The sequence below is a fragment of the Portunus trituberculatus genome, chromosome 47, assembly GCF_017591435.1.
Source record: "Portunus trituberculatus isolate SZX2019 chromosome 47, ASM1759143v1, whole genome shotgun sequence".
Lineage (NCBI taxonomy): Eukaryota > Metazoa > Arthropoda > Malacostraca > Decapoda > Portunidae > Portunus > Portunus trituberculatus.
Genome location: NC_059301.1, coordinates 32300245 through 32327508, shown reverse-complemented (window position 1 = coordinate 32327508; position 27264 = coordinate 32300245). Strand labels below are relative to the sequence as shown.

The window sequence follows — 27264 nt, the reverse complement described above, 5'->3', positions numbered from 1 at the left end:
ATCACAGTTCACACACAGAGGCAGTCACTTGCGAAGACGAGTCCACACAGAAGAGTGGCAGTAGTGGCTGTAGTGCTATTTTAAAACTGTATACCAGCTAGAATCTACGTGAAGGTGGCCTCTTCCCATAATCATAAGGAATAACTTCATTTCCATTCTATAAGGTAATTTGTTTTATATATATTGTTATGACGAGGGTCATGCAGCTGTGTGTGTTGTCTGGAGTTTTGTGGTATGTGGCGTGTGTGCTGATGAGGCGAGCTTCGTATGTGTGTGGCATGTCGGGTGGGTGTTGACATGTCGGTAGGTGACAGTGTGCTGGGTGATGAGGATGATAATGAGGCCGTTGATGATGATGCCAGTGATGTTGATGATGATAATGCTGGTGATGAGGGTGATGATGTTACACTGTTCCACTGTGATGGTATTGGTGGTTATTTGAGAGGTGGAGAAGGAGGGTGTTGCTAACTTCTCGATTGGTGCCTACAATCTTTCCCATTTAACGATGTTACCTGCGAATAAGTGACACTTTCTACTTCGACAATCTAGGGTAAACCTCGAATCTAGGGTAAAATCGACAAAAATGTAGGGTAAGATTTCATCAACTCATGGAAGCACTGTGCTCGGCTGACGGCTCTCGCAGGCGCCAGTCGGTCACACAACTACAACCGGGCCGCCGGGCGTGTGGATCAGCTGTTGCCACGAGTGACAAGTTTGTGTTTACTCATTATATCCATTGTCTTTCTTATTATCTGTTACAAACAGTATTTATAGTGACAGGGAAAGCCAATTTGGGTAATGTTTTGTTAATAATGGAATAACCGGTCAATTATGCCTAAACTCTAAATTGATAGAATATTCTATGTTCATACCTGGATGGCTTTTCCCTATGAACCATGCTTAAGTAAACCATCAAGTAAAGAGCCGAAAGGTCTCAGGCTATCCAGACTTTTCAAATACCAGAACGTAGCCAAATAAGAGGTAGGCTGGAAGTGCATTGATAGTTCATTTTGCATAATCAGGGAAAACAGTCGTAAAGCTTGTGGAAAAAAAAAAAAAAACTTAGTGTAGCCTTGAAAATACCAAGGTTTCTCAGCTCAACAACTGCAGAGAGAAGAGAATTCCAATTTCCAAGAGACAATAACACGGAATGAAAAGAAACGGCACTGGCACTTAAGGGAATAACAAACATGGGCAGGCTTGTAGTTATGACCCCCTTGTACCCACAACTGGAGAATGATGAAATAATCTAGATGAGTCAAAGGGAACAACACTATTCATATTCTTCCAACGGTCAATCAAATCAACTCTCAGTAACCTCCTATGAACAGGAAAAAATCAAGTGCAGAGTGTCTTTCTGCATAGGACAAGTTCTCCAGGCCAACAATATTCCTGGTCCACCTTTGCAGTACTGACTCTAGTAGCTTAATGTCACCAATATAGCCTGTGTTCCACACTACTGAGCTAAATTTGAATAGAGGACGGATATAAGTAGTGTAGTTCGGTTGTTGATATCTATGGACTTCTCATTTTGGGTAGAAAAGTGCCCTCCATCATTGTCCATGACATTGACTCCCCAAACAACTCTCTTTAAAAATAACTAAGTCATTGTCATCGTAGTTGATTTTAAACAGCTGAGTTCATAGACCTTTCTTACAATATGTAATGCATTGGTGTTTCTCTTTACTGTCGCAAATTGTTCGTTCCTAAGTTATTAATTTTGATCTATTTTTGTTAAGGTAAGGTAGGTTTGGTTAGATTTAGTTAAATTTGGTTAGGTTAGGTTTAGTTATGTTTGGTTAGGTTAAGTTTAGATAAGGTCCGTTTCTTTCATTGTCATACATGAGGACGAAACTACATTTTTTGTAGTAGATTGTGGTGTTTCTTTGTATGTGTGTATTTAGGTAGTTATAAAAAGAAAACTTGATTTGTGGTGAAAATAGTTACTAGATTCATTCAAAGCACATGAAAATCTACCAGAAAAATGTAGTTTCATCTGAAAATTTTTAATGGAGGAAGCAATTTATAGTTTCACCCAACCAATGATTTTCTGACATAGCTTATGTGTTTATGGTGAGGCTTGTAGTGAATTGATTGATTTTCTACTTAATTTCTATCACAAATGGATAGTTTTTGAAGTTATGACTTTTCAACTTATGCCTCTCATCCTCATTGATCTTGGGGGACCTGTGGGAAATCAAGGTTTTTAGGTGGGAAACCATTAAATTGAGGTTATAATGTTGGCTTTAGTTAATAACCTTCATGAGGGGCACAGCCCCCCTGGCTATGAGGGCTTTGGTTTGGTTAGTAATGCTCGATTGTTGGCAATGCAGCTCACCAACAGCAGAACAATGCTTATTGTAGCCACTGCTGCTGCCACTGTCAAAGGTGTAATTTATGTATTTTCATTTATTTTTGTTGTGATTTTGTTGATTTCTGACCTCTTCTGCAATGTATGTGACAAGATTTGATGCACTCCCACCTTTATACTTCTAAACACACTTAACTGAAACGTAATTTTTATATTTTTTTTAGCCATTATAGAGGAAATACTCATATACTTATCACCATTATTAAGCTTCTATTGAAGTTTTTATTTACCTTGTTCTTATACTAAATTTATTGAAACACTGTTGAATATAGCCTTCTGATGAAAATTCTGAAAATTTTCAGCTAATTGCAAGATCTACAATGAATATATTACCCTCAAGACTATGGGCAGTGCAGGCAAGAGTGGGCAGTGTGGCAAGGCTCCACACCAGTCCTCCGGTGCATGAGATACGGAAGATGGCAAGACTCAGAGTAGTTGATAACAGTGCACTGGGAAAGTCTGCTATGCTGGAGGGAAGGCCACCGAAGTGTATACACATATATAACAAGAAGAGTATTGGGGTCACAGGTAAAAAAATATATTGCATTTCTTTTGTTATGAATGGTAGTCATATTCTTCTTATGTATAGAGAAAGCACAAGTACTTTTTAATTATGTCAGCTGTTCTTTCCTGGGTTATTTTTAACTCTCTCTCTCTCTCTCTCTCTCTCTCTCTCTCTCTCTCTCTCTCTCTCTCTCTCTCTCTCTCTCTCTCTCATTGAAAGTTTGGACTCATTTTAGTGTGAGTTTTACCATACATATATAGAGTAAGCCAGGCAGCATGTCATGCATCACAGCTAAGTCTAGTCTGTGGGCATTTCATGCCAGGTGATATGCAGCATGACGCACATCAGTTAGATTCTGACAAGAAAGGAGGGCACTGCTCTCTCTCTCTCTCTCTCTCTCTCTCTCTCTCTCTCTCTCTCTCTCTCTCTCTCTCTCTCTCTCTCTCTCTCTCTCTATATATATATATATATATATATATATATATATATATATATATGTATGTATATATATTTACAGGAGATCCTTGCAATTCGACAGGGTTTGGGCTGTGTTTCATCGGTTGAATCAGCGTTTAATCAAATTGTGAAGCAATTTTTCCCATAAGATACTTAAGAATTAGAGGGGATAGGGACTAACCTCCAGCCTAGGCCCTGCAAAACATCACTATAAACTCTAAAAAACACTAACTTAGACTAAATCAGTACTATTAAAGGCTTCATTTATATCTAACTTTTTTTATTAAACATATTAGGATGCTGTACAGTAAATGTTTGGAAATAAAAACAATTGCAGCAGTCTTGCGGTACTTATCCTTGTTCTTCCAAATTGTTGATACTCTTGATCTAGGGGCACCCATTTGCACCGCAATGACACTATGAACTATACCTGCCTCACACTTTCTTATAAGTTCAAGGAAATTGTGCTTCTTAGGGGTGGGGCTGGATGTGGCTTTCCGTCGTCTTGAATCAGACGAAACGCACGTTTTCCTCTAGCGTCAATATTTAGTCAAGTTAAGATCTATGGTTTCTAATTAACCCTTATATTCCGGCGATCGTATATGAACGATTGCATCAGTGCGTCCGTAGCGACGACGATCGTTCCCATAATCAAGAATTTTCGTGCCTCATGTTTGAGCTCCATGCGCGGTTTCTCAAGTCAGATGGCGAGTGGAAGTATCTGGCTTCTTTTTCCACCCATAGTGTTGCCACTAGCTCTGTATATTTATGGGTAACTAAGCTATTCTCCCATTCTGAGGGCGACACTTGGCAACCCCAGCTACCCGCCGTATCGAAAGCACCCTAATAAGAGCGAAGGGACACCCTTCGTCCTTGCTTGATGACTATCTTCCTCATGGTTCCCCTGACAATCTCCTTGTAGGAGAAGTTGAAACATACGCTAAATTTGTTCAGCAGTGAATAAAATATTACCATTCTTTCATGTTAATTTTTTTATTATCTTCGACTATAATAAAATGGTAGAAGGTAACTCTTCTGAGAGAGAGAGAGAGAGAGAGAGAGAGAGAGATCAAACCGAACAGGTTGGGGCATGTGTGTGTGTGTGTGTGTGTGTGTGTGTGTGTGTGTGTGTGTGTGTGTGTGTGTGTGTGTGTGTGTGTGTGTGTGTACCTATGTGTATTTACCTATTTGTGTATTACAGGGCCCGAGCTATTCTCTCCGTGTCCTGTCTCCTTGTCTACTCCTGTCATATCTCTCTCTCATCTGATTGACACACTGCGTCAACGACATCACTGCTCAGTTTATTCCTCTTATCAATACTACGATGCGGGAAACTGTACTTTCTCACGTCATTTAGACAGATGTCTTTTATTAGTTTTTTTTCCATGTCCTCGGAGATGATTACTTGTGGTCACCTTTATCAATTCTCTGTCCAATTGTCAATCTTGTTCACCAATTTATTCATAGTTATCATGTCACCCCTTGTTCTTCTCTCTTCTAATGTGGTCAGCCCCAGCTCCCTCAGTCTTTCCTCATAGTCTAACTCCTTGAATCCTGGTACCATCCTTGTTGCCAGCCTCTGTACCCTTTCCACCTTCACATTTTTCTTCATGTGTGGTGACCAGACGCAAGCTGCATATTCTAACTGGGGTCTTATTAAAGTGCATAGTATCTTCTTCATCATTCCTTCATCTAGGTAGTGGAATGCAAGACCAATATTTTGAAGCATATTATATGTTTTCCCAAATATCTTGTTTATGTGTTTCTCCGGTGACAGAGTGTTTTGCACAGTTACTCCTAAGTCTTTCTCCTCATTGGTCTCTTCAATTTTCTCATCTCCCAGCCTGTAATCCTTGTTTGGTCTGTATCTACTTCCCATTTTCATAACATGGCTCTTGTTTATATTAAATTCCATCTGCCACTCTTTACTCCACTCATATATTTTATCAAGATCTTCCTGTAACTTGTTACAATCTTCCACATTCTTTACTCTCCTCATAATTTTAGTATCGTCTGCGAACATATTCATGTAACTGTCTATTCCTACTGGCATATCATTAACATAAATCAAAAACATGATGGGACCAAGCACTGACCCTTGTGGAACTCCACTGGTTACCTTTTTCCACTCTGACTTCTTTCCTTTCACCACTGTTCGCATTTCTCTTCCCACTAAGTAATTTTCCATCCATTTTGCTAGTTTATCACTTACTCCTCCAATCTTCTTTAGTTTCCACATCAGTCTATTGTGTGGCACTTTATCAAAGGCCTTTCTCAAGTCCAGGTAAATAGCATCCACCCATCCCTCTCTATGTTGTAGTATGTCAGTCACTCTTGAATAAAAACATAATAAATTGGATACACGATCTTCCTTTTCTGAAACCAAACTGCCTTTCACTCAGAATGTTTTCACTTTCTAGATACTCACTCCACTTTGCTTTAATTACTTCTTCACATACCTTGCACAATATACTAGTCAACGATACTGGTCTGTAATTTAACGGTTCCATTCTACTTCCATTCTTATATATAGGCACAATGTCAGCTCTTTTCCACTCTTTCGGGACTATTCCTGTTCGTATGGAGGTTTCCACAATATCAAATATGGGGTTCAACAATTGATCTTTACATTCTTTCAGCAACCTCCCAGATATGCCATCAGGCCCCATTGATTTATTAATATCCAAGTTACTTATAATTTTCCTTATATCTTCTTTAGTAACCATGATGTCGTGCATTTGCTTTATTTCCGTAGTCCTTCCTCCCATAAAATGCTCCTCCTTTGTAAACACTTTGCAAAAGTTGTTGTTCAATATTTCAGCTATATCTCTAGCATCCTCATATACTTCTTCCCCAACTTTTACTTTTTCTATTGCCTCCCTTTTATTTAATTTTCCATTTATGAATTTGTAAAACATTTTAGGGTCACTATCACAGTTTTCCACCACTCTCTGTTCATATTCCTTTTGTGCTGTTCTCCTTACTTCAACATATCTATTCCTTGCTGTTTTGTAGACTTCTCTTGATAATACTTCACTGTTTTTCTTAAGTTTCTTCCATGCCTTTTCTTTGTTCTTTTTTGCTTCTTCACAATTTCTATTAAACCACTGTTTATTATTTAAAGTCCTCATTCTGTGATATGGCACAAACTTCTTCACAGCACAGTTATATAAATCCATAAATTTATCATATTTCAATTGCATATCCACTTCCTGGTACACCACAGACCAGTCAATTTCATTAAAGAACTCTCTTATATGGTTGTAATTTGCCCTGACATAATTTAGTTTTTCCTCCTTGTACTCCACACTCTTTTCCATGCTTGATTCTGTATCCAGCTCAAATCCTAGGACATCATGGGCACTTTTCCCCAAGGGACATTCATGTTCAATTTCCTCTTTTAGGGAGATGCCCCTGGTGAATACCAAATCCAACCTTGCTGCAACATCCTGTCCCCTGCACCTTGTTAGTGATCTCACCCACTGTGTCATCAAGTTATTTGTTGCTACGTTTAACAATTCCTCTGCCCACTCACCACTTCATAGTCTTCCCACACTATTTCCTTACAGTTAAAGTCCCCGACTATCATCATTCTATCCTTTCTGGTGAGTTCCTGTTTTATTCTGTCTAGAGTATTTCTCATCACCTCTTGATACTATTCATAATTCCAAGCACTGGTTCTGGGTGATATGTATACTGTTATAATATTAATGTCCCTCTTACCATCTGTTATAAGCATACTTATCACTTCCTCATTTCCCTTACTAAAGTTCACCTCCTTCACTATCAGATCTTTTTAGTAAAAACCATTATACCACCACCTCCTTTATTCTTTCTATCATTTCTCCATACTTTGTAGTGTTTTACATCAAACCAATCTAGCTTTATTTCGGGCCTTAACTTTGTTTCCACCACACACATTATGTCCGGTTCACTGTTTCTTAGGTAATCCATACATTCTAGCCTTTTAGACAGAAATCCATCTATATTCGTGTATGTCACTTGAATTCCATTCCTAATCTCTTTCTTCCATGTTTCAGTCTGTGTACTGTCTATTCTGTCTGTTTTATCCACCACTTCTTCAGCCTCCCATTTCTCATCCTCAAAAAAAACTCCTCCTCGGTTCTTTCCTCATTCTTCTCTCTCACTTCAGTTACAAGCTCTCTCATTTTCATTCTTTCTTCCTGTGTCATATTTCTTATGTAAATTGTTTTGGTTTCCTCGTAGTCTTTAAGTTTCCAGGCCCTCTTCAGTAAGGCCTCAGCTGCCACCTGAGACTTTAATTTCAATTTTAATGGTCTACTCTTGCCTTCTTCATAAGCTCATAGTCTCACACTTTCCTCTATTTCAGCATATAGGCATTCGTCCTCCTCGGAGATCTTATTCAGTAAAAACTTTATCATGTCATTTTCCTTATCCCTCCTATCTTGCCAATTCCTGTTAATTTCCTCTTTTAAACCTGTTATGATCACACATTTTTTCTTTTCAGCAATATCTCTCACCACATACTCATTTTCCTTCAAAACCTTAACCATTTCACTCTGTGTAATCACTTTATTTTCTTCTTGCTTTTTCATTATCTCTTTGAAGGACTTCTGTACTTCTTTGTTTTCATGTTTCACTTCCTTCATTCTAGTATCAATTAGGTTGAGGCACTCCTCCTTCCCTAAGTCACCTTCGGATATTTTCTTTTCCATTTCAAGTAGTTTAGCCTTCATTTCATCACATTGTTTTCTTAGATGCTGCTTTTCTTTTTCCATTTCCACTTTCTTCAGTAATTCCTTGTTCTCTTTCGTTAGCATGTACATTTCTTTTTTGAAGGTATCATTTTACGCTATAACTCTATCTAACTTCTCTTCTATAGATCTAATATTGACAAACTTACTCTCTAAGGCTTGAATTCTTGAATCCATGTCCAATTTGTTTAATCCACTTGGAGTGGTCACAAATCCCTCAAAATCCCTCTTGCTTCTAGGTGTCTACGTCATGTTACCGCCAGCTGTTTCACCCAAAACATAATTGTCGAAACTCTGGTTAGGGACTATTTTCCATTTTCATTTGAAAATGGACTATTTTCTGCACTTTTTCAGAGCAGGACACCGACAGGACACTAATTACACCCTATAGAGATACCCGGGCCCTGTAAACACTATAGGTAATTGCTCCTTTTCCCACGTCCTCAGTTGAAAACGAGCTGTCTTCAGGACTCCCTCACTCAGCAGTGGCGCAGCTGTGTGTGTGTGTGTGTGTGTGTGTGTGTGTGTGTGTGTGTGTGTGTGTGTGTGTGTGTGTGTGTGTGTGTGTGTAATTGTCACCCAGACAGTCTTCCCCATTACAGAGCGAGCTGAGTCAGAGCTCTTAGACCGATCTTCGGGTAGGACTGTGTGTGTGTGTGTGAGAGAGAGAGAGTGTGTGTGTGTGTGTGTGTGTGTGTGAGTGAGAGAGATGATACCTTCATGTTATTTGCTTGAAACGATATGAAAAGGGGTGAAAGAATACTCTCTCTCTCTCTCTCTCTCTCTCTCTCTCTCTCTCTCTCTCTCTCTCTCTCTCTCTCTCTCTCTCTCTCTCTCTCTCTCTCTCATTGGAAGTGTACAGTTTCTCTTCCAAGATGAGAGAGAGAGAGTGTGTGTGTGTGTGTGTGCAGCGCTTTCTTGTGTGTCAGGCGGAGGAGGAATCCTTGATAAAGTAATAAGTAAACTTTCAGAGGTCACATCGAGCTAGAAAGTACATCATTGTATTCAGAATAACAAAGAGAAAATAATTATTAGTATTCAAACAGTCTTCTGACAATTTCTAGGTTTACCATTTTTACCTGTCATGGGATATTGGAAAATAATTTAATCACCGGAACATAAGGGTTAACACTTTTATAATAAAATTAATTTTTTTGATAATAGAAATGATGCTATAGTCTCAAATCAATAGAATCTTGATAAGTAGATGTAAATATGTTTGTATATATATATATATATATATATATATATATATATATATATATATATATATATATATATATATGTCCTAGCCTAACAGTGAAAAGTAGTTCAGTTGTTTGTTTACATTTGTCTGGGACTGTCATATTTCAAGGCAGAACTTCCAAGCAACAACTGGCCAAAATGAGCAGCTCTGTTGTTTAAGAGTGGACATAGCTGTCTAAAGAGTTTCTCATAGAGATCATTAAAGGCCAAAAATAGCAATGGCTTTCTGGGGGTGAAGAGGCCGCCATGTTTGTTTACATTTGACAAACGTGACAAAGGCGGAAGCGAGCTTGTGTGACGACCAGCGTCGACAAAAGTTGACAGTTTTCAGAAAGTTGACTGAAAAAGTTGACGGAAAAGTGCTAGTGTGACGCTGCCTTAGGCTGGGAGCACATGAGCCACTCTGTGGTTGCCACGGTGTGGCGCTTCAGCGTGGTGTGTTGGGAGCATATGAGCCACTCTGTGGTTGCCACAGTGTTTAGCTTCGCTGTGGCACGTTTTCTGAGCCACGCCCCGTCCCCTTCGAGACCACATTTTCAGCATGGACTATCTTCAATTTCTATTATAAACCGATCAACGTCGAGTGTATTCATGGTAGCAAATAAAAAAAACACGTGTCACTCGGTCCTCAAGCAAGTGCAGACTGACTTACAGTGGCAGGCTGGCAGCATGTGGTTTTGTGGTGTGGCTCATGTGCGCGGGTCTTTGTGATCAAAACGTGCCACACCGTGGCGGGGATCAGCGACAGCCCGCTACATCCGTTGACCACAGACACTCGTGTGCACGGGAAAGCCACAAAACAATGGAAACCTATAGGAAGCCACATCCCCGCTATGCCGTGGTGCTTCGCTGTGGCGCTGCAGAGTGGCTCGTGTGCTCCCGGACTAAGTGACAACACAGGGTAGCATCGGTTTATGCTTCTACCTGGCAAGTTTGCAGCGAATTTGGGGTGGCGGCGGATTTTTATCGGGTGGGTGGTGCGTGAGATATGAATGTCAAATTGGCAAGTTAGTCAGTTGAACCTTGAGGATTGGGTATTAGTTAACTGAGTTCGAATTAGCGATAATTTGAACTGCGAACGATCGAATCACGAGGATCCCGTGTATATATATATATATATATATATATATATATATATATATATATATATATATATATATATATATATATATATATATATACACACATACACACACACACACAGGCAACCCCACTTAATGAAGGTTCACACAACGAAATTTCGCTACAACGAAGGTTTCATTTTACTACCATCTGCTTGTTTAACGAACACCAAACTCGCTTTAACGAAGTTTTATCCAGGTATTTTTTTCCAAGTTTGAAAGCACCGTTGTATCACGCAAGCCAACAGGCTTTTGAATACACCATCGCCTCTTGTGTACAACACGCGCACCACTCACTCCCCCTGTTCAAAACAATAACAGCGTCAGTAGCAGGTCGTCTTCCTTCGCTCAACTTACTATAAAAACGCTCTGCAATGTCACCTAGCGTTGCTAAGACCAGGAAGTCTCTTACTCTCGAAGTGAAGCTGGATATTATTCACAGACACGAGAGAGGCCAGAAAACTAATAGCATTGATCGCCACCATCTTGACTCCATCTACTGTCTCTACTATTTTCAAGTCAGCAGACTCTATTAAGAAGGCTGGTGAGACCATATCTTCCTTGCAAGCTAAAAGAACCACCTGAACTCATGACTCTACAATGGATAAAATGGAAAGCCTTGTGGAAATGTGGTACATAAGTTTTGTATGTGGTACAAAGATGCGCCCTTTGTTTACATTCCACGGGTTGCCAGTTAGTGTCTTTCCCGTTTCACTCTCCCTCTCTTCATAAATGTAAGATCATCAACATTATAAAGTTACGTACATTAGTGTACAGTAATACTCCGCTTAACGAACAGGATACGGGGTGTCAAAGCTGTTCGTAGAGCGAAAATTCGTTAAGCGGATGTAATTTTCCCATAGGAAATAATGGAAATAGGGGGGGATGCGTTCTGGGCTGGTCCCCAACATACCACATGGGTTAAAAAAAAAAAAAATTATAAGTTTCGGATATTGGGCCACCGGTTTACCACTACTTTTATGATGTCATATGAGTCATTGGAAGTTAGAGGAGCTACGTACAAATTCTCTCACATTCTCGCATTTATGTTCACAAAACAACATTTTTATTAGCTTTTTACAAACCTTGCCCCTGAGAAAGGATTGCTTTGTAATGCATAAAGTGAAATCTTACATGGAATACCAAAAAATAAAGCAGCGATGAGATGAGCTACAGACGAAGCGGGAGACTTGCGGCGACTCGGCCGCTTCTTCTTCTTGTGACCCTTTTAGCCTGCGTGTTGTCTTTCCCCATGATATTTGTTTCCATTCCTCTATTGCCTGCTATAATGGATATCATATCTTAGTACAGTAAGGTCTCAGTTTACGTCAGAGTTACGTTCCTGAAACATGACGTAAGTCGATTTTGTACGTAACTCGAGTTTTCGTACATTTCAAAGCATATTATCGAGTTTTCAACCAATCATTGTTTATGGTCATTCAGGTAAGTTAAAGGTTATATTGTTATATTATTTACAACTATGTAGGAATATGAAACGCAAGCTTGTTTTTGTTGTTGATTAGGGCCACGAACGCGAAGGACTGCAGGTTGCCGAGAGGGGTGGACGTCTGAGGCCGCCAGGAGGGTGGGCAGGTCGAATGTTGTGATGCCCACAGGGCGGACAGCTGGGAGCGTAGTGCAGTGCGGTGGGAGTAGAAGCGTGGGCAGCGGGACAGGAAATGCAATAGGAAAGGGTAATAGGGATCAGCAGACAGGCGCAGACGGTGCAAGTCAGCTGCGAGTGTCGTGTGGCCCAGGCGAAGGCTCCGGAGTTGTTATTGTTGTGATGGTCGGTGCACGAGCCCTCAAGGTCGTCAACCTCCCCGTTGTCATGGTAATGGGCTTCTCATTTTCTTCTTCCCTCCCTCACACACAGCTGCTGCCTCCCTTCTCATGTCTTTTAATTATGTCCTCTTTTTCTTGTAGCATAATGGTTTTCCTTTTCTTAGCATCACTGCTGTCACTAAGAAGTTTTCTCTTTGGTGCCATTGAGCAAGATACTAAGAACTTGAGTCAGTAAAAGCAGAAGTAGGATAACACTCTTGCCAGGGGCGATGGTGTGGTGGAACTGAGGCAGGGTGTTATTGTATTCAAGCGTGAGGCGGGCGGTGTGGCGGGCAACCACCAACAATAACAATAAATCCCGCACTTTACAATTTATAAATTTTTTATTTTTTTTTATCTTAAATTGCCTTATAGTGGACTGACGTAACTACGAGTTTGACGTAACTCGAGACCGACGTAACCCGGGACTTTACTGTATTCATATACGCTCATGCCATGAGGATAACCTCGACTCTGTGGCACTGAGTGACAGTGAATTATTAATGAAATACTGCAGTATTTCATTAGTAATTCACGATCACTCAGTTCCAAGGAGTCAAGGTTATCCTCATGGCATGAGTGTATATGAATACTAAGATATGATATCCATTATAGCAGGCAATAGAGGAATGGAAACAAATATCATGGGGAAAGACAACATGCAGGCTAAAAGGGTCACAAGAAGAAGAAGCGGCCGAGTGGCCGCGAGTCTCCTGCTTCGTCTGTGGCTCATCTCATCTCTGCTTTATTTTTTGGTATTCCATGTAAGATTTCACTTTATACATTACAAAACGATCCTTTCTTAGGGCAAGGTTTGTAAAAAGCTAATAGAAATGTTGTTTTGTGAACATAAATGCATATACAAGACAGTAACACCACCTCCAGAAGTGGTGTTCCCAGCAACCTCAGAGCAACCTGAAAGCAACCTTATCACCGTCCCTCCAAGCGTTCATGGATGCCATTTCGCTGCAAGAGGTTGCTCTGACGTTGTTAAAGAATCTTGGATCCAGCTCCAGATGCCAGCCAATTACAACGAAACTACCACATTCGGTCCCTCACCCCGCAAATTCAAACCCAGAAAATTCGCTAAAACGGATGTGGTTGTATGTTATGCAGATTTTTGGGCTAACTTTATATAGTACGTTAAAACGGAAATTCGTTAAACGAACGTTCGTTAAGCGGAGTATTACTGTACATTATAATGACTTAAATTAAACTGCCTAAATGTTTAACTTCATAATTTTGACTTTCATTAAACCTTTCACTGTACTATGATGCACTCTCGCTTTGTTTACTCTCAATGGAAGTTCAAGTCAGGAGTTAAACTAATTTTAATCAGTTTGCTTAACGAAGTTTCGCTTAACGATGTTATGCTTTCGTTAAGTGGGGGTTGCCTCTATATATATACTGATAACTCTCGATTTACATGATAGATGCGTTCCAAGAGGCATTGTCAAAATTCGCGTAAACAAACATATAATTCTCATAAGAAACAATAGATAATAGGGGGGATGCGGGATGTGATCCAAAAAAATTTGTACAAAATACTGTATTTATTTGGCTAAATTAACATGTTTTTATTATTTACCATTCTAAATACTAGAAGTGTATTTAAAGTAAAGGGAAAAAGCAAGAAATAATAAGATAAAACAACAAAACAAAGAATACGTAAACACAACACTCACTGCATCACTGCCCTCACCACTCACACCATAGTGTCACCATCTTCCTCAAAGTTTTACCACTTTATCAAAAATCCACTTATCAAAAATAACCCCACATACAGAAAAAGATGAAGGATGTTTTGGGGCCATCTTGGTGAATTATAGGCAGATTGAAGAGATTCCGTCTGTACTCAATGCTGGCAGACTGCAAATGAGGCACGAGAAGAGCAGAGCTCCCACCTATCGGCCAGCTGCGAAACTCTCTGGCATGCAGTTTGAAATTGTCTGGCGCTCAGTTTGAAAATGCAGTTGGCCAAATCGTATATAAGCAAACCGATCACACAAATTAAATTAATTATAATATTTTTTCAGTCACGTTATAATAAAAACATGTAAATCAAACACGCATAAATCAAGAGTTACCTGTATACAGTGAAGACTCAATACTTGAACTTAATTCGTTCCAAATGGCTGTTCGAGTATCAAAAAGTTTGACTATTGATACCTATAAATCAGGTAATTCGTTCTAATTTTAGCAAAACCTCAAGTTTATAAAATTTTCAATGTGATTATCTTATTATAATTTTGATTTGCACATACCATAAGTAAAGGCTGGTGATGGATAATGTAGAAGAGTAGGGAAGTCGTCAGAGGACCAGTCACTATCCATGAAAGTGACTTGGTAACTTTTCTTCTGGTATGATTCCTTTGAACCCACTAGTGGAGGGCTATGGCTTACTAACACTTGCACTCCCACTAGATTCCTCATTTTCACCACTAATGAGCCCCTTTCATTATAAATTTTTAAATGAAAAAAATACTAAAGGAATGCAGAAGAATGTTGTTTTTCTCAAGACTGCAGCAGGACTAGGGATGTGCACCAGTATCCAGTACAGGGGATCCTCATGATTTGACCGTTTGCAGTTGGAATTATCGCCAATTCGAACTCAGTTAATTAATATCTAATCCTCAAGGTTCGACCGACTGACTTGCCAGTTTGATATTCATATCTTTTGCGCCACCCACCTGGTCAAATTTGCCGCCATCCCAAATTTGCTGCCAGCCTGCCAGGCAAAAGTGTAAACTGACGCTACCCTGTGTTGCTTCCTCAGCCTTACTCTCGCCCCAGCCGTTGTTCAGGCAGGCCACATTCCGCCATTTCACTTCCTGCCTCCATGCTGCTTTGACCATGCCGTGTAAAGCCACCTTCAGCCCCAGCCCTAAGAAGCACAATTTCCTGCCTTTCAAAGATAAGCTTGAGCTTATAAGAAAATGTGAGGCAGGTATAGCTCACAGTGTCATTGCAGTGCAAATGGGTGTCTGTAGATCAACAATTTGGAAGAACAGGGACAAGTATTGCGAGACTGCTACATCATGTAAAAGTTTTTATTTCCAAAAATGTACTGTACAGCACCCTAATGTGTTAAATAAAAGAAAGTTAGATATAAATTAAACCTTTAATAGTACAGGCAACCCATGCTTAACAAACGTTCACACAACGAAATATCGCTACAATGAATGTTTCCATTTACTACCATCTGCTTGTATAACGAACACCAAACTCGCTTTAACGAAATTTTATCCAGGTAATTTTTTCCAAGTTTGAAAGCCCCACCGAATCACGCAACCCGACAGGCTTTTGAATACACCAGCGCATCTCATGGACAAAACGCGTACCACTCACTCCAACCCGACAGGCTTTTGAATACACCAGCACATTTCATGGACAAAACGCGTACCACTCACTCCCCTATCCTTCCCCACTCTTTGTTCAAAACAAAAACATGGTCCAGCACCAGCTCGTCATCTCACGCTCAACATGCCACCAAAATGGCCTGCAACCAACCCTGCAATGTTGCCTAGTGTTGCTAAGAAGAAAAGGAAGTCTCATACTCTCAAAGTGAAGCTGAATATTACACTGGGCAACAATTTTTCACTTTTTGAATGTTGTCTAGATTTCTACAACTGATTTAGGGTATTTTTGCACTGCTGAATCAGGAAATGGCATCCGTTTCTCTCCATCAGGTCAGGTTTTTGTGCTAAGCTGATTTGAAAAAAATATGATCTTGAGATAAAATCGATTACACTATTGTGGCATTATCAGCTGATTTTTGTCAAGACATATCATCCTAATTATGTTTTTAAGAGAAAAAAATGTTTTTCCAACAACATATATTGATTACCTGATAGAAACATCGATTACTGTAAACTGAATGGTGGGCATTGATAAAGGTAAGTACACGTAAATTGCATGTTGCTTCACCATTTTTCAAACTTCAGGGCTTGAACTTCCGCTTTCTTGAACTCCTGGAATGCTCAGCGGCAGTGAGGTCTCTCTTCAGAGTCCAGCAGTAGTCAGCCATCATGACTGCGTCCCAGCGACCCTGATACCTGGTCTCCATCTCTTTCATGTCCTGATGGAATCTCTCCCCTGCTCGCCACTCATTGAACCCAGGTTCTCAGGAAACCGGTCCATATGTGAAAATAGGTAGTGCATCTTGACGCTCATGTTGCAGCCCAGGTTTCTGAAAGCAGTCAGCATGTTGTTGACAAGTTCTGCGTAGTTTCTGGCCTTATTGTTGCCAAGAAAGTTCTTCACTACCAGAACAAATGCCTTCCACGCTTCCAGTTCCACTGCTCATTGAGTTTTCGAACTCTGGATCTCTGATGAGCTGACGGATCTGAGGACCGTCAAATATGCCAGCTTTCAACTTCTCCATGGTCAATCCTGGAAAAGCCTGGCACAAGTAAGTGAAGCAGTCACCATCCTTGTCCAGAGCCTTGGTAAACTGCTTGATTAAGCCGAGCTTGATGTGCAGCGGTGGGAAGAGTATTCTGTTTCTGTCCACCAGAGGATCGTTGATGACGTTACTTTCTTTGCAAGGCACCAATTCCTCCCGCACAGGCCAGTCCTTTTTCGAGCAAACACACACTTAACTTAGTTTTGATCCACCAACTTTATACTTTGCCGCACCAATTTTTTGGAAGATTTCGAGGTTTTATGACTTCAAACTGATCCCTTTTCGACATAATCACCCAGAACTATCTGACCTGAATACTTCTTGTCATTAAAATAATCATATCCAATCAAAACAATTATTCGACATGGCATTTTACCCCCACCAACTTCTTCTAAAATGCTCCACACATGCGTACATGTGAACAAAAACGAAGAAAACGACATGTGGCCATTGCTTAAAAACTTGACCTGATTGAGCAAAACCAATGTGATTTTTGGATTCAGCGCATCAGATTCCGTCTAAATCACCTGAAAAAACGCAGACAACAAATTTGTTGTTGACCAGTGATTCACAGACACAAGAGAGGCGAGAAAACTAATAGTATTGCTCACCACCATGGCTTGACTCCATCTAGTGTCTCTACTATTTTCTAGTCAGCAGACTGAATTAAGAATAAGAAGGCTGGTGAGACAATATCTTCCTTGCAAGCTAAAAGAACCACTTAACTTGTGACTCTGGAATGGATAAAATGGAAAGCCTTGTGGAAATGTGGTACATAAGTTTTGTATGCGGTACAATGATACGCCCATTGTTTGCATTCCACAGGTTGCCAGCTAGCGTCTTTCCCGCTCCACTCTCCCTCCCTTCATTAATTTGGGATCATCAGCATTATAAAGTTACTTACATACATACTTTAGTGTACTTTATAATGACTTAGTCTTAAATTAAACTGCTTAAATGTTTAACTTCATAATTTTGACTTTCATTAAACCTTTTACTGTACTATGATGCACTCTCGCTTTGTTTACTCTCAATGGAAGTTCAAGTCAGGGGTCAAACTTGTTATAATTGGTACGCATAACGAAAATTCGCTTAACGAATGTTTTTTTAGGAACGTGACCCGTTCGTTAAACGGGGGTTGCTTGTACTGATTTAGTCTAGATTAGTGTTTTTTAGAGGTTATAGTGATGTTTTGGGGGGTCTAGGCTGGAGTTTGGTCCCTATCTCCCCTGATTCTTAGGTATCTTATGGGAAAAATTTATTCACAATTCGAATAAACACTGATTCGACTGATGTAAAATCGTCCTAACCCTGTCGAATTGCGAGGATCCCCAGTATACCAGAATACCAGTATTACTTGTATCAGAATGGGACAATGATGGTGGCAGGGAGGGAGAGGAAAGAGCTTTGTTTACAACCATGTGTGCGGCCATTCGATTACCAGATATTTTTACGACCGACAAGCTTTTGGTGTTAGTGTAAATTTACAAATAAAAAAAACTACATACAGAAAACATGAAAATGTTATTCTGATGACGGCAGCAGCGTAACTGGCAGAGGGCAGAGGGAGAGGCCAGGGAGCCTTTGTTTACAATCACGTGTGTGGATGTTCGACTATCAAGAATATTTTCAAGTATTAACCTGCTAAGACCGATGGCCGCAAAATTCGCACCCTCCCATTACCGCAATTATCATAAAAAAATCAACTCTTATAAATTACTCTGGAAAAAAATCTACTGTTAGTAGACATGACAATGCATCATCCTACAAGTTTTTATTGCTCTACTCACTATGGTTGTCTCAGAATAATAACCGATAATTGGAGAAGATTGTGGTAGCGGCAACTCGGGGGAGGTGGTTTTATGTGTATTCTTACATAATGTAAGGCACTGCTCATGTTTTTATGTGTTTTCACATGTTTTTCGTGTTTTCACTCATATTGGCTGATTATAGTTACGTATGTTTTATCAAGCGTGGGTGACGATGTTGTCACAATAGCGGGTCGGGATCTACCTCCAACCTGTGCACTTTCCGTCTTGTCCCGCCTTGTCTATCACTTTTATCACTAAACTTTAGCTTCCTCTTAGCACCAGTAGCCATAGTTGTAAATAATAGTTCCTTAAATAAGTAAATACGTAAATACGTAAATAATTATCACCGACACGACGCTCACGCACCTCACAGAAATTTGCGGAGACTAGCTGGCTAGAGCCTAAAATTAGCAAGGTGGTCAAGCCCACCATCTATCTCTCTCTTACTTTCCTTCACCCCTTCTCTTCCCACCCACTTTCTCTTCAGCTAGCTACCTCCTCTCTTCACCCCACTTTAAAAAAAAAAAAAAAAAAAAAGCCGGCTAGAGCGGTGTGCTTCCTGGGAGCCGACAGTACTACCATAGGCATACATCATGACCAAATATAGCAGCGCTACCAATGCTAGCGCGGTTTTTATTAGCGCTCAAAGTAGCTGCCCCATTTAAGGACTGTCGGAAGTGTGCAATGCAGCCCTATTTAAGGCGTCGGACTTTACGGGTTAAATTGAACTTTTGCGTTTGAGTATTGAATAGTTTGACTATTAAGGCGTTCAAATATTGAGTCTCCACTGTAGATGGGATCCTTGCAATTTGACGGGATTAGGGCAGTTTTTCATTGGTCGAATCCGCTTTAATTTGAATCGTGAAGCAATTTTTCCTATAGGATACTTAAGAATTAGGGGGGATAGGGACCAACCTCCAGCCTACGCCAATCCCAAAATTCCTTTTTGTACATGCATATATTATTGTGTGAAAATAAATGTATTTATTTTTTTTGCAGTTTTATTCTTTTACTACAAAAGAAATAAAGAAAACTTTCTGGTATCGAAAAATTTACTTTTCTTTGGTATATTATCGTGTCAGACTGGACGATGTACGCGGGAATAAGTGATCAACTTTTGTCCTAATGGAGCGCCTCGCCACATTGCACCATACTCCCACATGTTGTGTCATATATATATATATATATATATATATATATATATATATATATATATATATATATATATATATATATATATATATATATATATATATATATATATATATATATATATATATATATATATATATATATATATATATATATATATATATATATATATATATATATACACACACACATACATACATACAGGCAACCCCTGCTTAATGAAGGGGTTACGCTCCTAAAAAAACCTTCGTTAAGCGGATCATGTGTTTCTAGAAATTGAATTAGAGGATCAGGAAATTTTGAAGTGTAATGAGAGATACAAATAAAAGACTGAATCATGCCAAGACAAATTTTGAAGGATTAAGAAATTACTTTGGCAGTATTGATTGGAAGGAAACTATGCAAGCAAGGCAAGATAATCCAAGAGAAGTATGAAATATTCCTAGAGGGGAGGGTAAGGATATATGCTCCTGAATACAGAATAAAAGAGAGTAAACCTACTTTATATAATTTTACATGTGCAAAAGCTTAGAAGTGTAAGGATGCAGTTTTGAAAAAATTAAAGATGCAGAAAATAAAAAAAATAGGAAGCAGTATAAAGAGGCATGAAATGAATATGTTAGATTAAAAAGGGAGGAGAGAAATTTTGCAAGATATGTAGTGAAGAGATGTGAAGAGGAATTTATGAATGAGAACTTTAAATCAGTATTTAATAAAGGAGATTTCATAGAATCAAACAACCAAGTGATGCAGGAAGAATTAAGAAATGTGTTGGATAAACAAAAAATTTGCAAATTACTAGAAAAGTGGATGTAAAAAAAGGCAATGGGGCCAGATGGAGTGTCAGGATGGGCACAGAAAATGTAGAGAACAACTGGGGGAAACAATTTGGAATTTGATCAACAGCTCTTTAATGGAAGGGAAGATACCAAGGGAATGGAAAAGAGCAAATATAGTCCTGATATACAAAGTACCAAAGGAATGGAAAAGAGCAAATATAGTCCTGATATACAAAGTACCAAGGGAATGGAAAAGAGCAAATATAGTCCTGATATACAAAGGAGGAAAAAGACTGAGCCCCTAAATTAAAGACCAGTGTCACTGACTAGTGTTGCATCTGTGAAATGGTAATTAAAGAAAAATGGTTAGAATATCTGGAGGAAAATGAAATGATAAATAACTCCTAATTTGGTTTTAGGAAAGGAAGATCATGCATAAGAAATTGACTAAGCTTTTATACAAGTGTAATAGATAATGTACAAGGGAGAGATGGATGAGTTGACATGGTTAATTTAGATATTAAAAAATACTTTTGACAGAGTACCATATAGAAGACTCCAATGGAAAATAGAACACATTGGAGGAATACAGGTAAGTATCTTAAACTGAATGACAGACTACTTAATTGAAAGGAAAATGAGGACAATGATAAGAGACACCCCATCAAGTTGGAGCACAGTTATTAGTGGCATACCACAGGGTTCAGTGCTGGCACCAATTATATTCCAAGTTTTTTTTTTTTTTTTCATGCAAGAGAAACTGGCCAAGGGCATCAAAATTGGAAAAAAAAAGGCTCACTAGGATGCCACTTCACTTAAAGTTCATATGAGTTATCCAGAATTCAGGGACAAATGTCCTGAAATCTCCATCTTAACAGAAATCAAGTCGCAGGAAGATGGAAATACAGAAGCAGGCAGGGAGTTCCAGAGTTTACCAGGGAAAGGTATGAATGATTGAGAGTACCTGATTAACTCTTGTATTAGGGAGTTCGACATAATAAGGGCGAGAGGAAGAACAAAGCCTTTTGCAGCGAGCCTGCATGAAAAGGGGAGGCATGCAGTTAGCAAGATCAGTAGAGCAGTTAGCATGAAAATAGCAACAAAAGATGGCAAGAGATGTAACATTCTGGCAGTGAGAAAAAGACTGAAAACAGTCAGTCAGTCAGTCAGTCAGTGGAGAGGAGTTGATGAGTGTGAGTGGAAACACCCCAAACATGTGAAGAGTACTCCATACAAGAATGGATAAAGCCCTTGTACAGAGGTGCCAGTTGGAGGGGCAAGAAAACTTTGTGGAGATGCCTCAGAACGCTCAACTTCATAGAAGCTGTTTTAGCAAGAGATGAGATGTGAAGTTTTCAGTTTAGATTATGAGTAAAGGACAGACCAAGAATATTCAATGTAGAAGATGGGGAGAGCTGAGTGTCATTGAAGGAGAGGGGATAGTTGTCTGGAAGATTGTGTCGAGTTGATAGATGGAGGAATTTAATTTTTGAGGCATTGAAAACTACTAAGTTTTCTCTGGTCCAATCAGAAATCATAGAAAGATCAGAAGTCAGGTGTTCTGTGGTATCCCTGCATGATCTGTTGACCTCCTGAAGGGTTGGACGTCTCTGAAAGGACATGGAAATATGTTGGGTGGTATCATCAGCGTAGGAGTGGATAGAGTAAGAAGTTTGGTTAAGAAGATCATTAATGAATAATAGAAAGAGAGTGGGTGACAGGACAGAACCCTGAGGAACACCACTGTTAATAGATTTAGGAGAAGAACAGTGGTTGTCTACCATGGCTGTAATAGAATGGTCAGAAAGGAAATTTGAGATAAAATTGCAGAGAAGGATAGAAACTGTAGGAAGGCAGTTTTGAAATCAAAGCTTTGTGCCAGATTCTATCAAAAGGTTTTGATATGTCTAATGCAACAGCAAAAGTTTCTTTAAATGTGTAAAAGATGACCAAGACTCAGTAAGGAAAGTGAGATCACAGTAGAGCCACCTTGACGGAAGCTATACTGGTGATCAGAGAGAAGATTGTGAAGTGACAGATGTTTAATAATCTTCCTATTGAGGATAGATAAAAAACTTTAGATAAGCAAGAAATTAAAACATAGGGTGGTAGTTTGAAGGATTCGAAGTCACCTTTTTTAAGAACAGTCTGAATGTAGGCAAACTTCCAGCATGAAGGAAAGGTAGAAGTCGATAGACATAGTTGAAAGAGTTTGGCTAGACAAGGTGCAAGCATGAAAGCACAGTTTTTGAGAAGAATTGGAGGGTCCCCACTGGGTCCATAAGCCTTCCGAAGGTTTAGGTCAGCGAGGGCATGGAAAACATCATTACGAAGAACTTTAATTTTAGGTATGAAATAGTCAAGAGGGAGGAGGAGAAGGAGGGAGAAACCCTGAATTATCCAAGGTGGAGTTGTTAGCAAAGGTTTGAGAGAGGAGTTGAGCCTTAGAGACAGACGTGATGGCAGTTGTGCCATCAGGATGAATTAAAGGAAGGAAAGATGAAGAAGTGAAGTTTTTGGAGATGCTTTTGGCTAGATACCAGAAGTCTCGAGGGGAGTTGGAGTTTGAAAGATTTTGACATTTTCTGTTTATGAAAGAGTGTGGCAAGTTGAAGAACAGATTTGGCATGGTTCTGGGCAGAAATATAAAGTGCATGAGATTCAGGGGATGGAAGGCTCAAGTATATATGTTAATGATATACAAGAGGGCTTCAGTAGCTACATAAATTTGTTTGAAGATGATGTAGAACTCTTGAGAGTAATAAGGTACAAGGTGTAATGAATGGAATTGCAGAAAGATATTGATAGAATCTTAGAATGGAGCCAAAAGTGGAAATTAGAATTTAATACCAGGAAATGCCACATTATGGAAATAAGTAAAAGTAATAGAAGACCTACATGGGAATACAAAATGGGATAAGAGGTTATAATGAAAAACAGAGAAGAGAATGACTTGGGAGTGATTATATAAGACACCCTGACTCCATAAAGACACATAAATGGGTTATTTGCCTCAACATATAAGACACTCAACAAGTATCAGTGTTGCATTGAGTTACATGGATAGGAGTATGATGGAAAAGATCATAACCACTATGATAAGACCTAGACTAGAATATGCAGCAGTGGTGCGGTCACCATACATTAAGGACATGAGGAAACTGGAAAGAATCCAAAGGACTGCTACAAAGATAGTGCCAGAAATATAGGATCTTCCCAATGAAGAAAGATTGAAGGTAATGGAGCTACCAGTTTTGAAGGATAGACAGGATGTATAAGTTGGTAAGCCATATAGAAAAGATAGAAAAGATCTGGTATCGCTAATGGTGGATGAAGATAGATGAACAAGAGGACACTGAAAGATCATTAACCTGTAGGCATAACAGGTCAGCATTTTCTTTTTTGATTCCATATAACTCAAAATTGGCATAGAAAGGTAAAAATAAGAGTTTAAAGTTTGAAATTGCCATTTTTAAATGTCCTGCTGGAGCTTTAAATTCAGCTCGCTCTGTGATGATGCCAGAGGTACGAGTTCTGATTTTTTTTTTTTTTTTTTTTTTTTTTTTATAGATATTTTTCTCATACGAGACATGTGTATAATGTTTACATATTCATAAATAAACCTATGTTTTATGAAATGAAAAATATAAAAAATATTTGTAAATACTGTAAATATAATGTAAAAAATTATTTGCTAAATTGGAGCAGTTTACCATAAATTATTATTATTTTTTCCTTCAGTATCTAAGCTTTTTAGGGTTGCAGCAGGGTGTGATATTCTTCAAAGCAAGGCTCAATGCATAGAGCTACATCACACTCATGACAGTAATACCAAGTCTCTCCATTTTTTTGGTTACATCAAGGCGGGGTGGGGTGGCAGGGAGGGGTGGGGAAGGGAGATGACTAACCCATGCCAGAATGGCAGGAAACTGTGCTGATAGATAGATGCTAGACACTTCAGAGAACATAGATACTGAGGCTGGAGGGAATTTCAAATGCATAGAAAGCAAGAAAGGGGTGAACATACTTGTACATGATTGACCACACATAGTAAGCAAAGACTCCACGTACATGTACGTGGTTGACCTCTTACCGGTTAAAAGTCAGTGTTTCAGGAACATTAAAAAGTTTAGTTTTTCACATAGGATGGTGGACATCTGGAATGGATTGAGTGAAGAGATTGTAGCAGGAAAAAGTGTGCATAAATTTAAGGAAAAGTTGGATAGAAGTAAATATGGAAGCAGGTCACTATGAGCCTCACTTGAAGCCTGTAATATACAGGGTGTCCATAAAGTCTTTCCTGGATTTCAGATCTTTATTACATGCAAATCATGTTAGGTAGAGGTATACGGTTTTCTTTAATTTCAACAACAATGACAAGTTTTTTTTTTTACATTATTCATAAATTTCAACATGTGCCCCCTTTGTTGCCCAGAGTATGTCTAAGCAAAATTCTGTCTCACGTCAATGCATTCTCCAACATCTCCATAGTTACTGTTGCTAGAGCTGCTGTTATCCTTGCTTTAAGGTCTCAACATTAGGTACTGGTGTACTGTACACTTTATCCTTCATATAACCCCATAAGAAAAAATCGAGAGGTAATGTCTGGTGAACGTGGTGACTGTGCTGGAAGGCATTGCACACAGCATCAACAGATGCATCATTCAAACTTTTTTTTTATTATTATATGTAGGAGAGAGGGCCAGCCAAGGGCAAAAAAAAAAAAAAAAAAAAAAAGGCACACACGGGTGCTGGTTCTCTAGAGGAAAGAAAAGCGTTAGCCAAAATTAGGGAGCAAATGTCTGGATATTTCCTTCTTAAAAGAAGACAAGTCGTAGGAAGGTGGAAATACAAAAGCAGATAGGGAGTTCCAGAGTTTACCAATGAAAGGTATGAATGATTGAGAGTACTGGTTATCTCTTGCATTAGAGAGTTGGACAGAACAGGGATGAGATGAAGAAGAAAGACTTGTGCAGTGAGGCAGCAGGAGGAGGGGAGGCATCCAGTTAGCAAGATCAGTAGAACAGTTAGCATGAAAATAGCAATAAAAGATAGAAAGAGATGCAGTATTTTGCTGGTGAGAGAGGCTGAAAACAGTCAGTCAGAGGAGGAGAATCGATGAGATGAAAACCTTTTAATTCCACCCTATTTAATAAAACTGTGTGAGTGGAACCCCCCCCCCCTCAAACATGCGATGAGTACTCCATACAGGGGTGAATAAAGTAAGCAGTTGGAGGGGTGAGAAAAACTGGCAGAGATGCCTCAGGTTGCCTAACTTCATAGAATCTGTTTTAGCAAGAGATGAGATGTGAAGTTTCCAGTAAGATTATGAGTAAAGGACAGACCGAGGATATTCAGTGTAGAAATAAGAGACAATTGAGTGTCATTAAAGAAGAGGGGAATAGTTGTCTGAAAGGTTGTGTTGAGTTGATAGATGGTGGAATTGAGTTTTTAAGGCATTGAAAACTACTAGATTTTCTCTGCTCCAATCAGAAATCTTAGAAAGATCTGAAGTTAGGCATTCTGTGGCATTCCTGCATGATCTGTTGACTTCCTGAAGGGTTGGACGTCTCTGAAAGGATGTGAAAAGATGTAGGGTGGTTTCAGTGTAGGAGTGGATAGGGCAAGAAGTTTGGTTAGGATCAGTAGTGAATAATAGAAAGAGAGTGGGTGACAGGACAGAACCCTGAGGAACACCACTATTAATAGATTTAGGAGAACAGTGGTCTACAGCACCTATTATGGTCTTAAACACTTCCAGTCTCTGTGAAATTTTAATACTAGTCTTTAATGCTTTTAACTTTTAGTGGGTCTTGTTGATACTCATTTCTGAACTTGTTTTGTGATTCCATAACACACACTGGGCTTTCTCCTGCAATAACACCATTTCCGCTATATTTGATTCAGCTTGCAGATGAAGTGATCGCAGTTGCATCTAGTCTAGGCAAACAAAAGAAATTCTAGTAACTGCTCAACAGAATGTGAAAGTTGAATGGTCATATCCACAATAATTTTAGTTATTAATTCTATTAATCAGGGAAAGACTTTATGGACATCCTGTATAATTAGGTAAATATACACACACACTTTTTATTTATTTTTCTCATATCTTTTTCCTCTTTATTTCTACTTTCTTCCCTCTTCCTTTTCAACTCTATATTATAAAAAAAAAACATGTTGACTAATGCGTCAGTGTATGATTAAACTCATTTCAGTAGTTTAGATGCTAATGGCTAGCCCCGCAATGCACTGGGCATCCCCTACTATAATGTGGACATTTACCTCCACAACTCCTTCAATAATGTTGTGTCATGTAGCATGGCACGAGGCATAGTGCAGACACCTTTAGAGAGGAGGAATTGATGTGACCAAAACATATGACCTGATTCTAATAAGTTGTATGTATAATTTTCCTAATGTAATTATAAAGTATAGATTATTCGTTTTACTCTAGTATCTTTTGGATTCTTTAATTTTCTTATAATGGTTTGCAGGTGACAAGGTGCTAGTTGCCATCAAGGGTCAGAAGAAGCAAGCTATCCTAACAGGCTGCCACCAGGACCAGAAGCCTCTCATGCCAAAATTTGACAGCAACAACATTGTGCTCATTGATGAGAATGGTTCACCACTGGGCACCAGGATACATGTACCCATTCCAACAATGCTCCGTAAAAAACTCACAGATATGTCACGACCAAAAGGTGCAGATTATACAAAAATATTATCAATTGCAACACGTTTTATATAAATTGTGGAAGCCCATCAAATGTCTTCTATTGTTAAATTATAGTTTCATTTACATATAAGCTAGTATAATTTGTACAAATTGTAAATAAATTCAATAGTAAATGAAAAAAAA

At 39.1% G+C, this 27264-nt stretch overlaps 1 protein-coding gene across 2 annotated transcripts; it reads left to right on the top strand.

Moving 5' to 3' along the window:
- On the top strand, window positions 1-27264 carry LOC123498087 (39S ribosomal protein L14, mitochondrial-like). 2 transcript variants are annotated; one of them, XM_045245199.1, is made up of 3 exons: window positions 1-164; window positions 2674-2899; window positions 26900-27264. In XM_045245199.1, exons 2-3 carry the CDS (start codon window positions 2692-2694, stop codon window positions 27151-27153), a joined length of 462 nt encoding a protein of 153 aa, XP_045101134.1. In that variant the 5' UTR covers window positions 1-164; window positions 2674-2691; the 3' UTR covers window positions 27154-27264. The 2 variants fall into 2 exon arrangements, with proteins under 2 accessions (XP_045101134.1, XP_045101133.1); XM_045245198.1 differs by having other exon boundaries at window positions 114-712.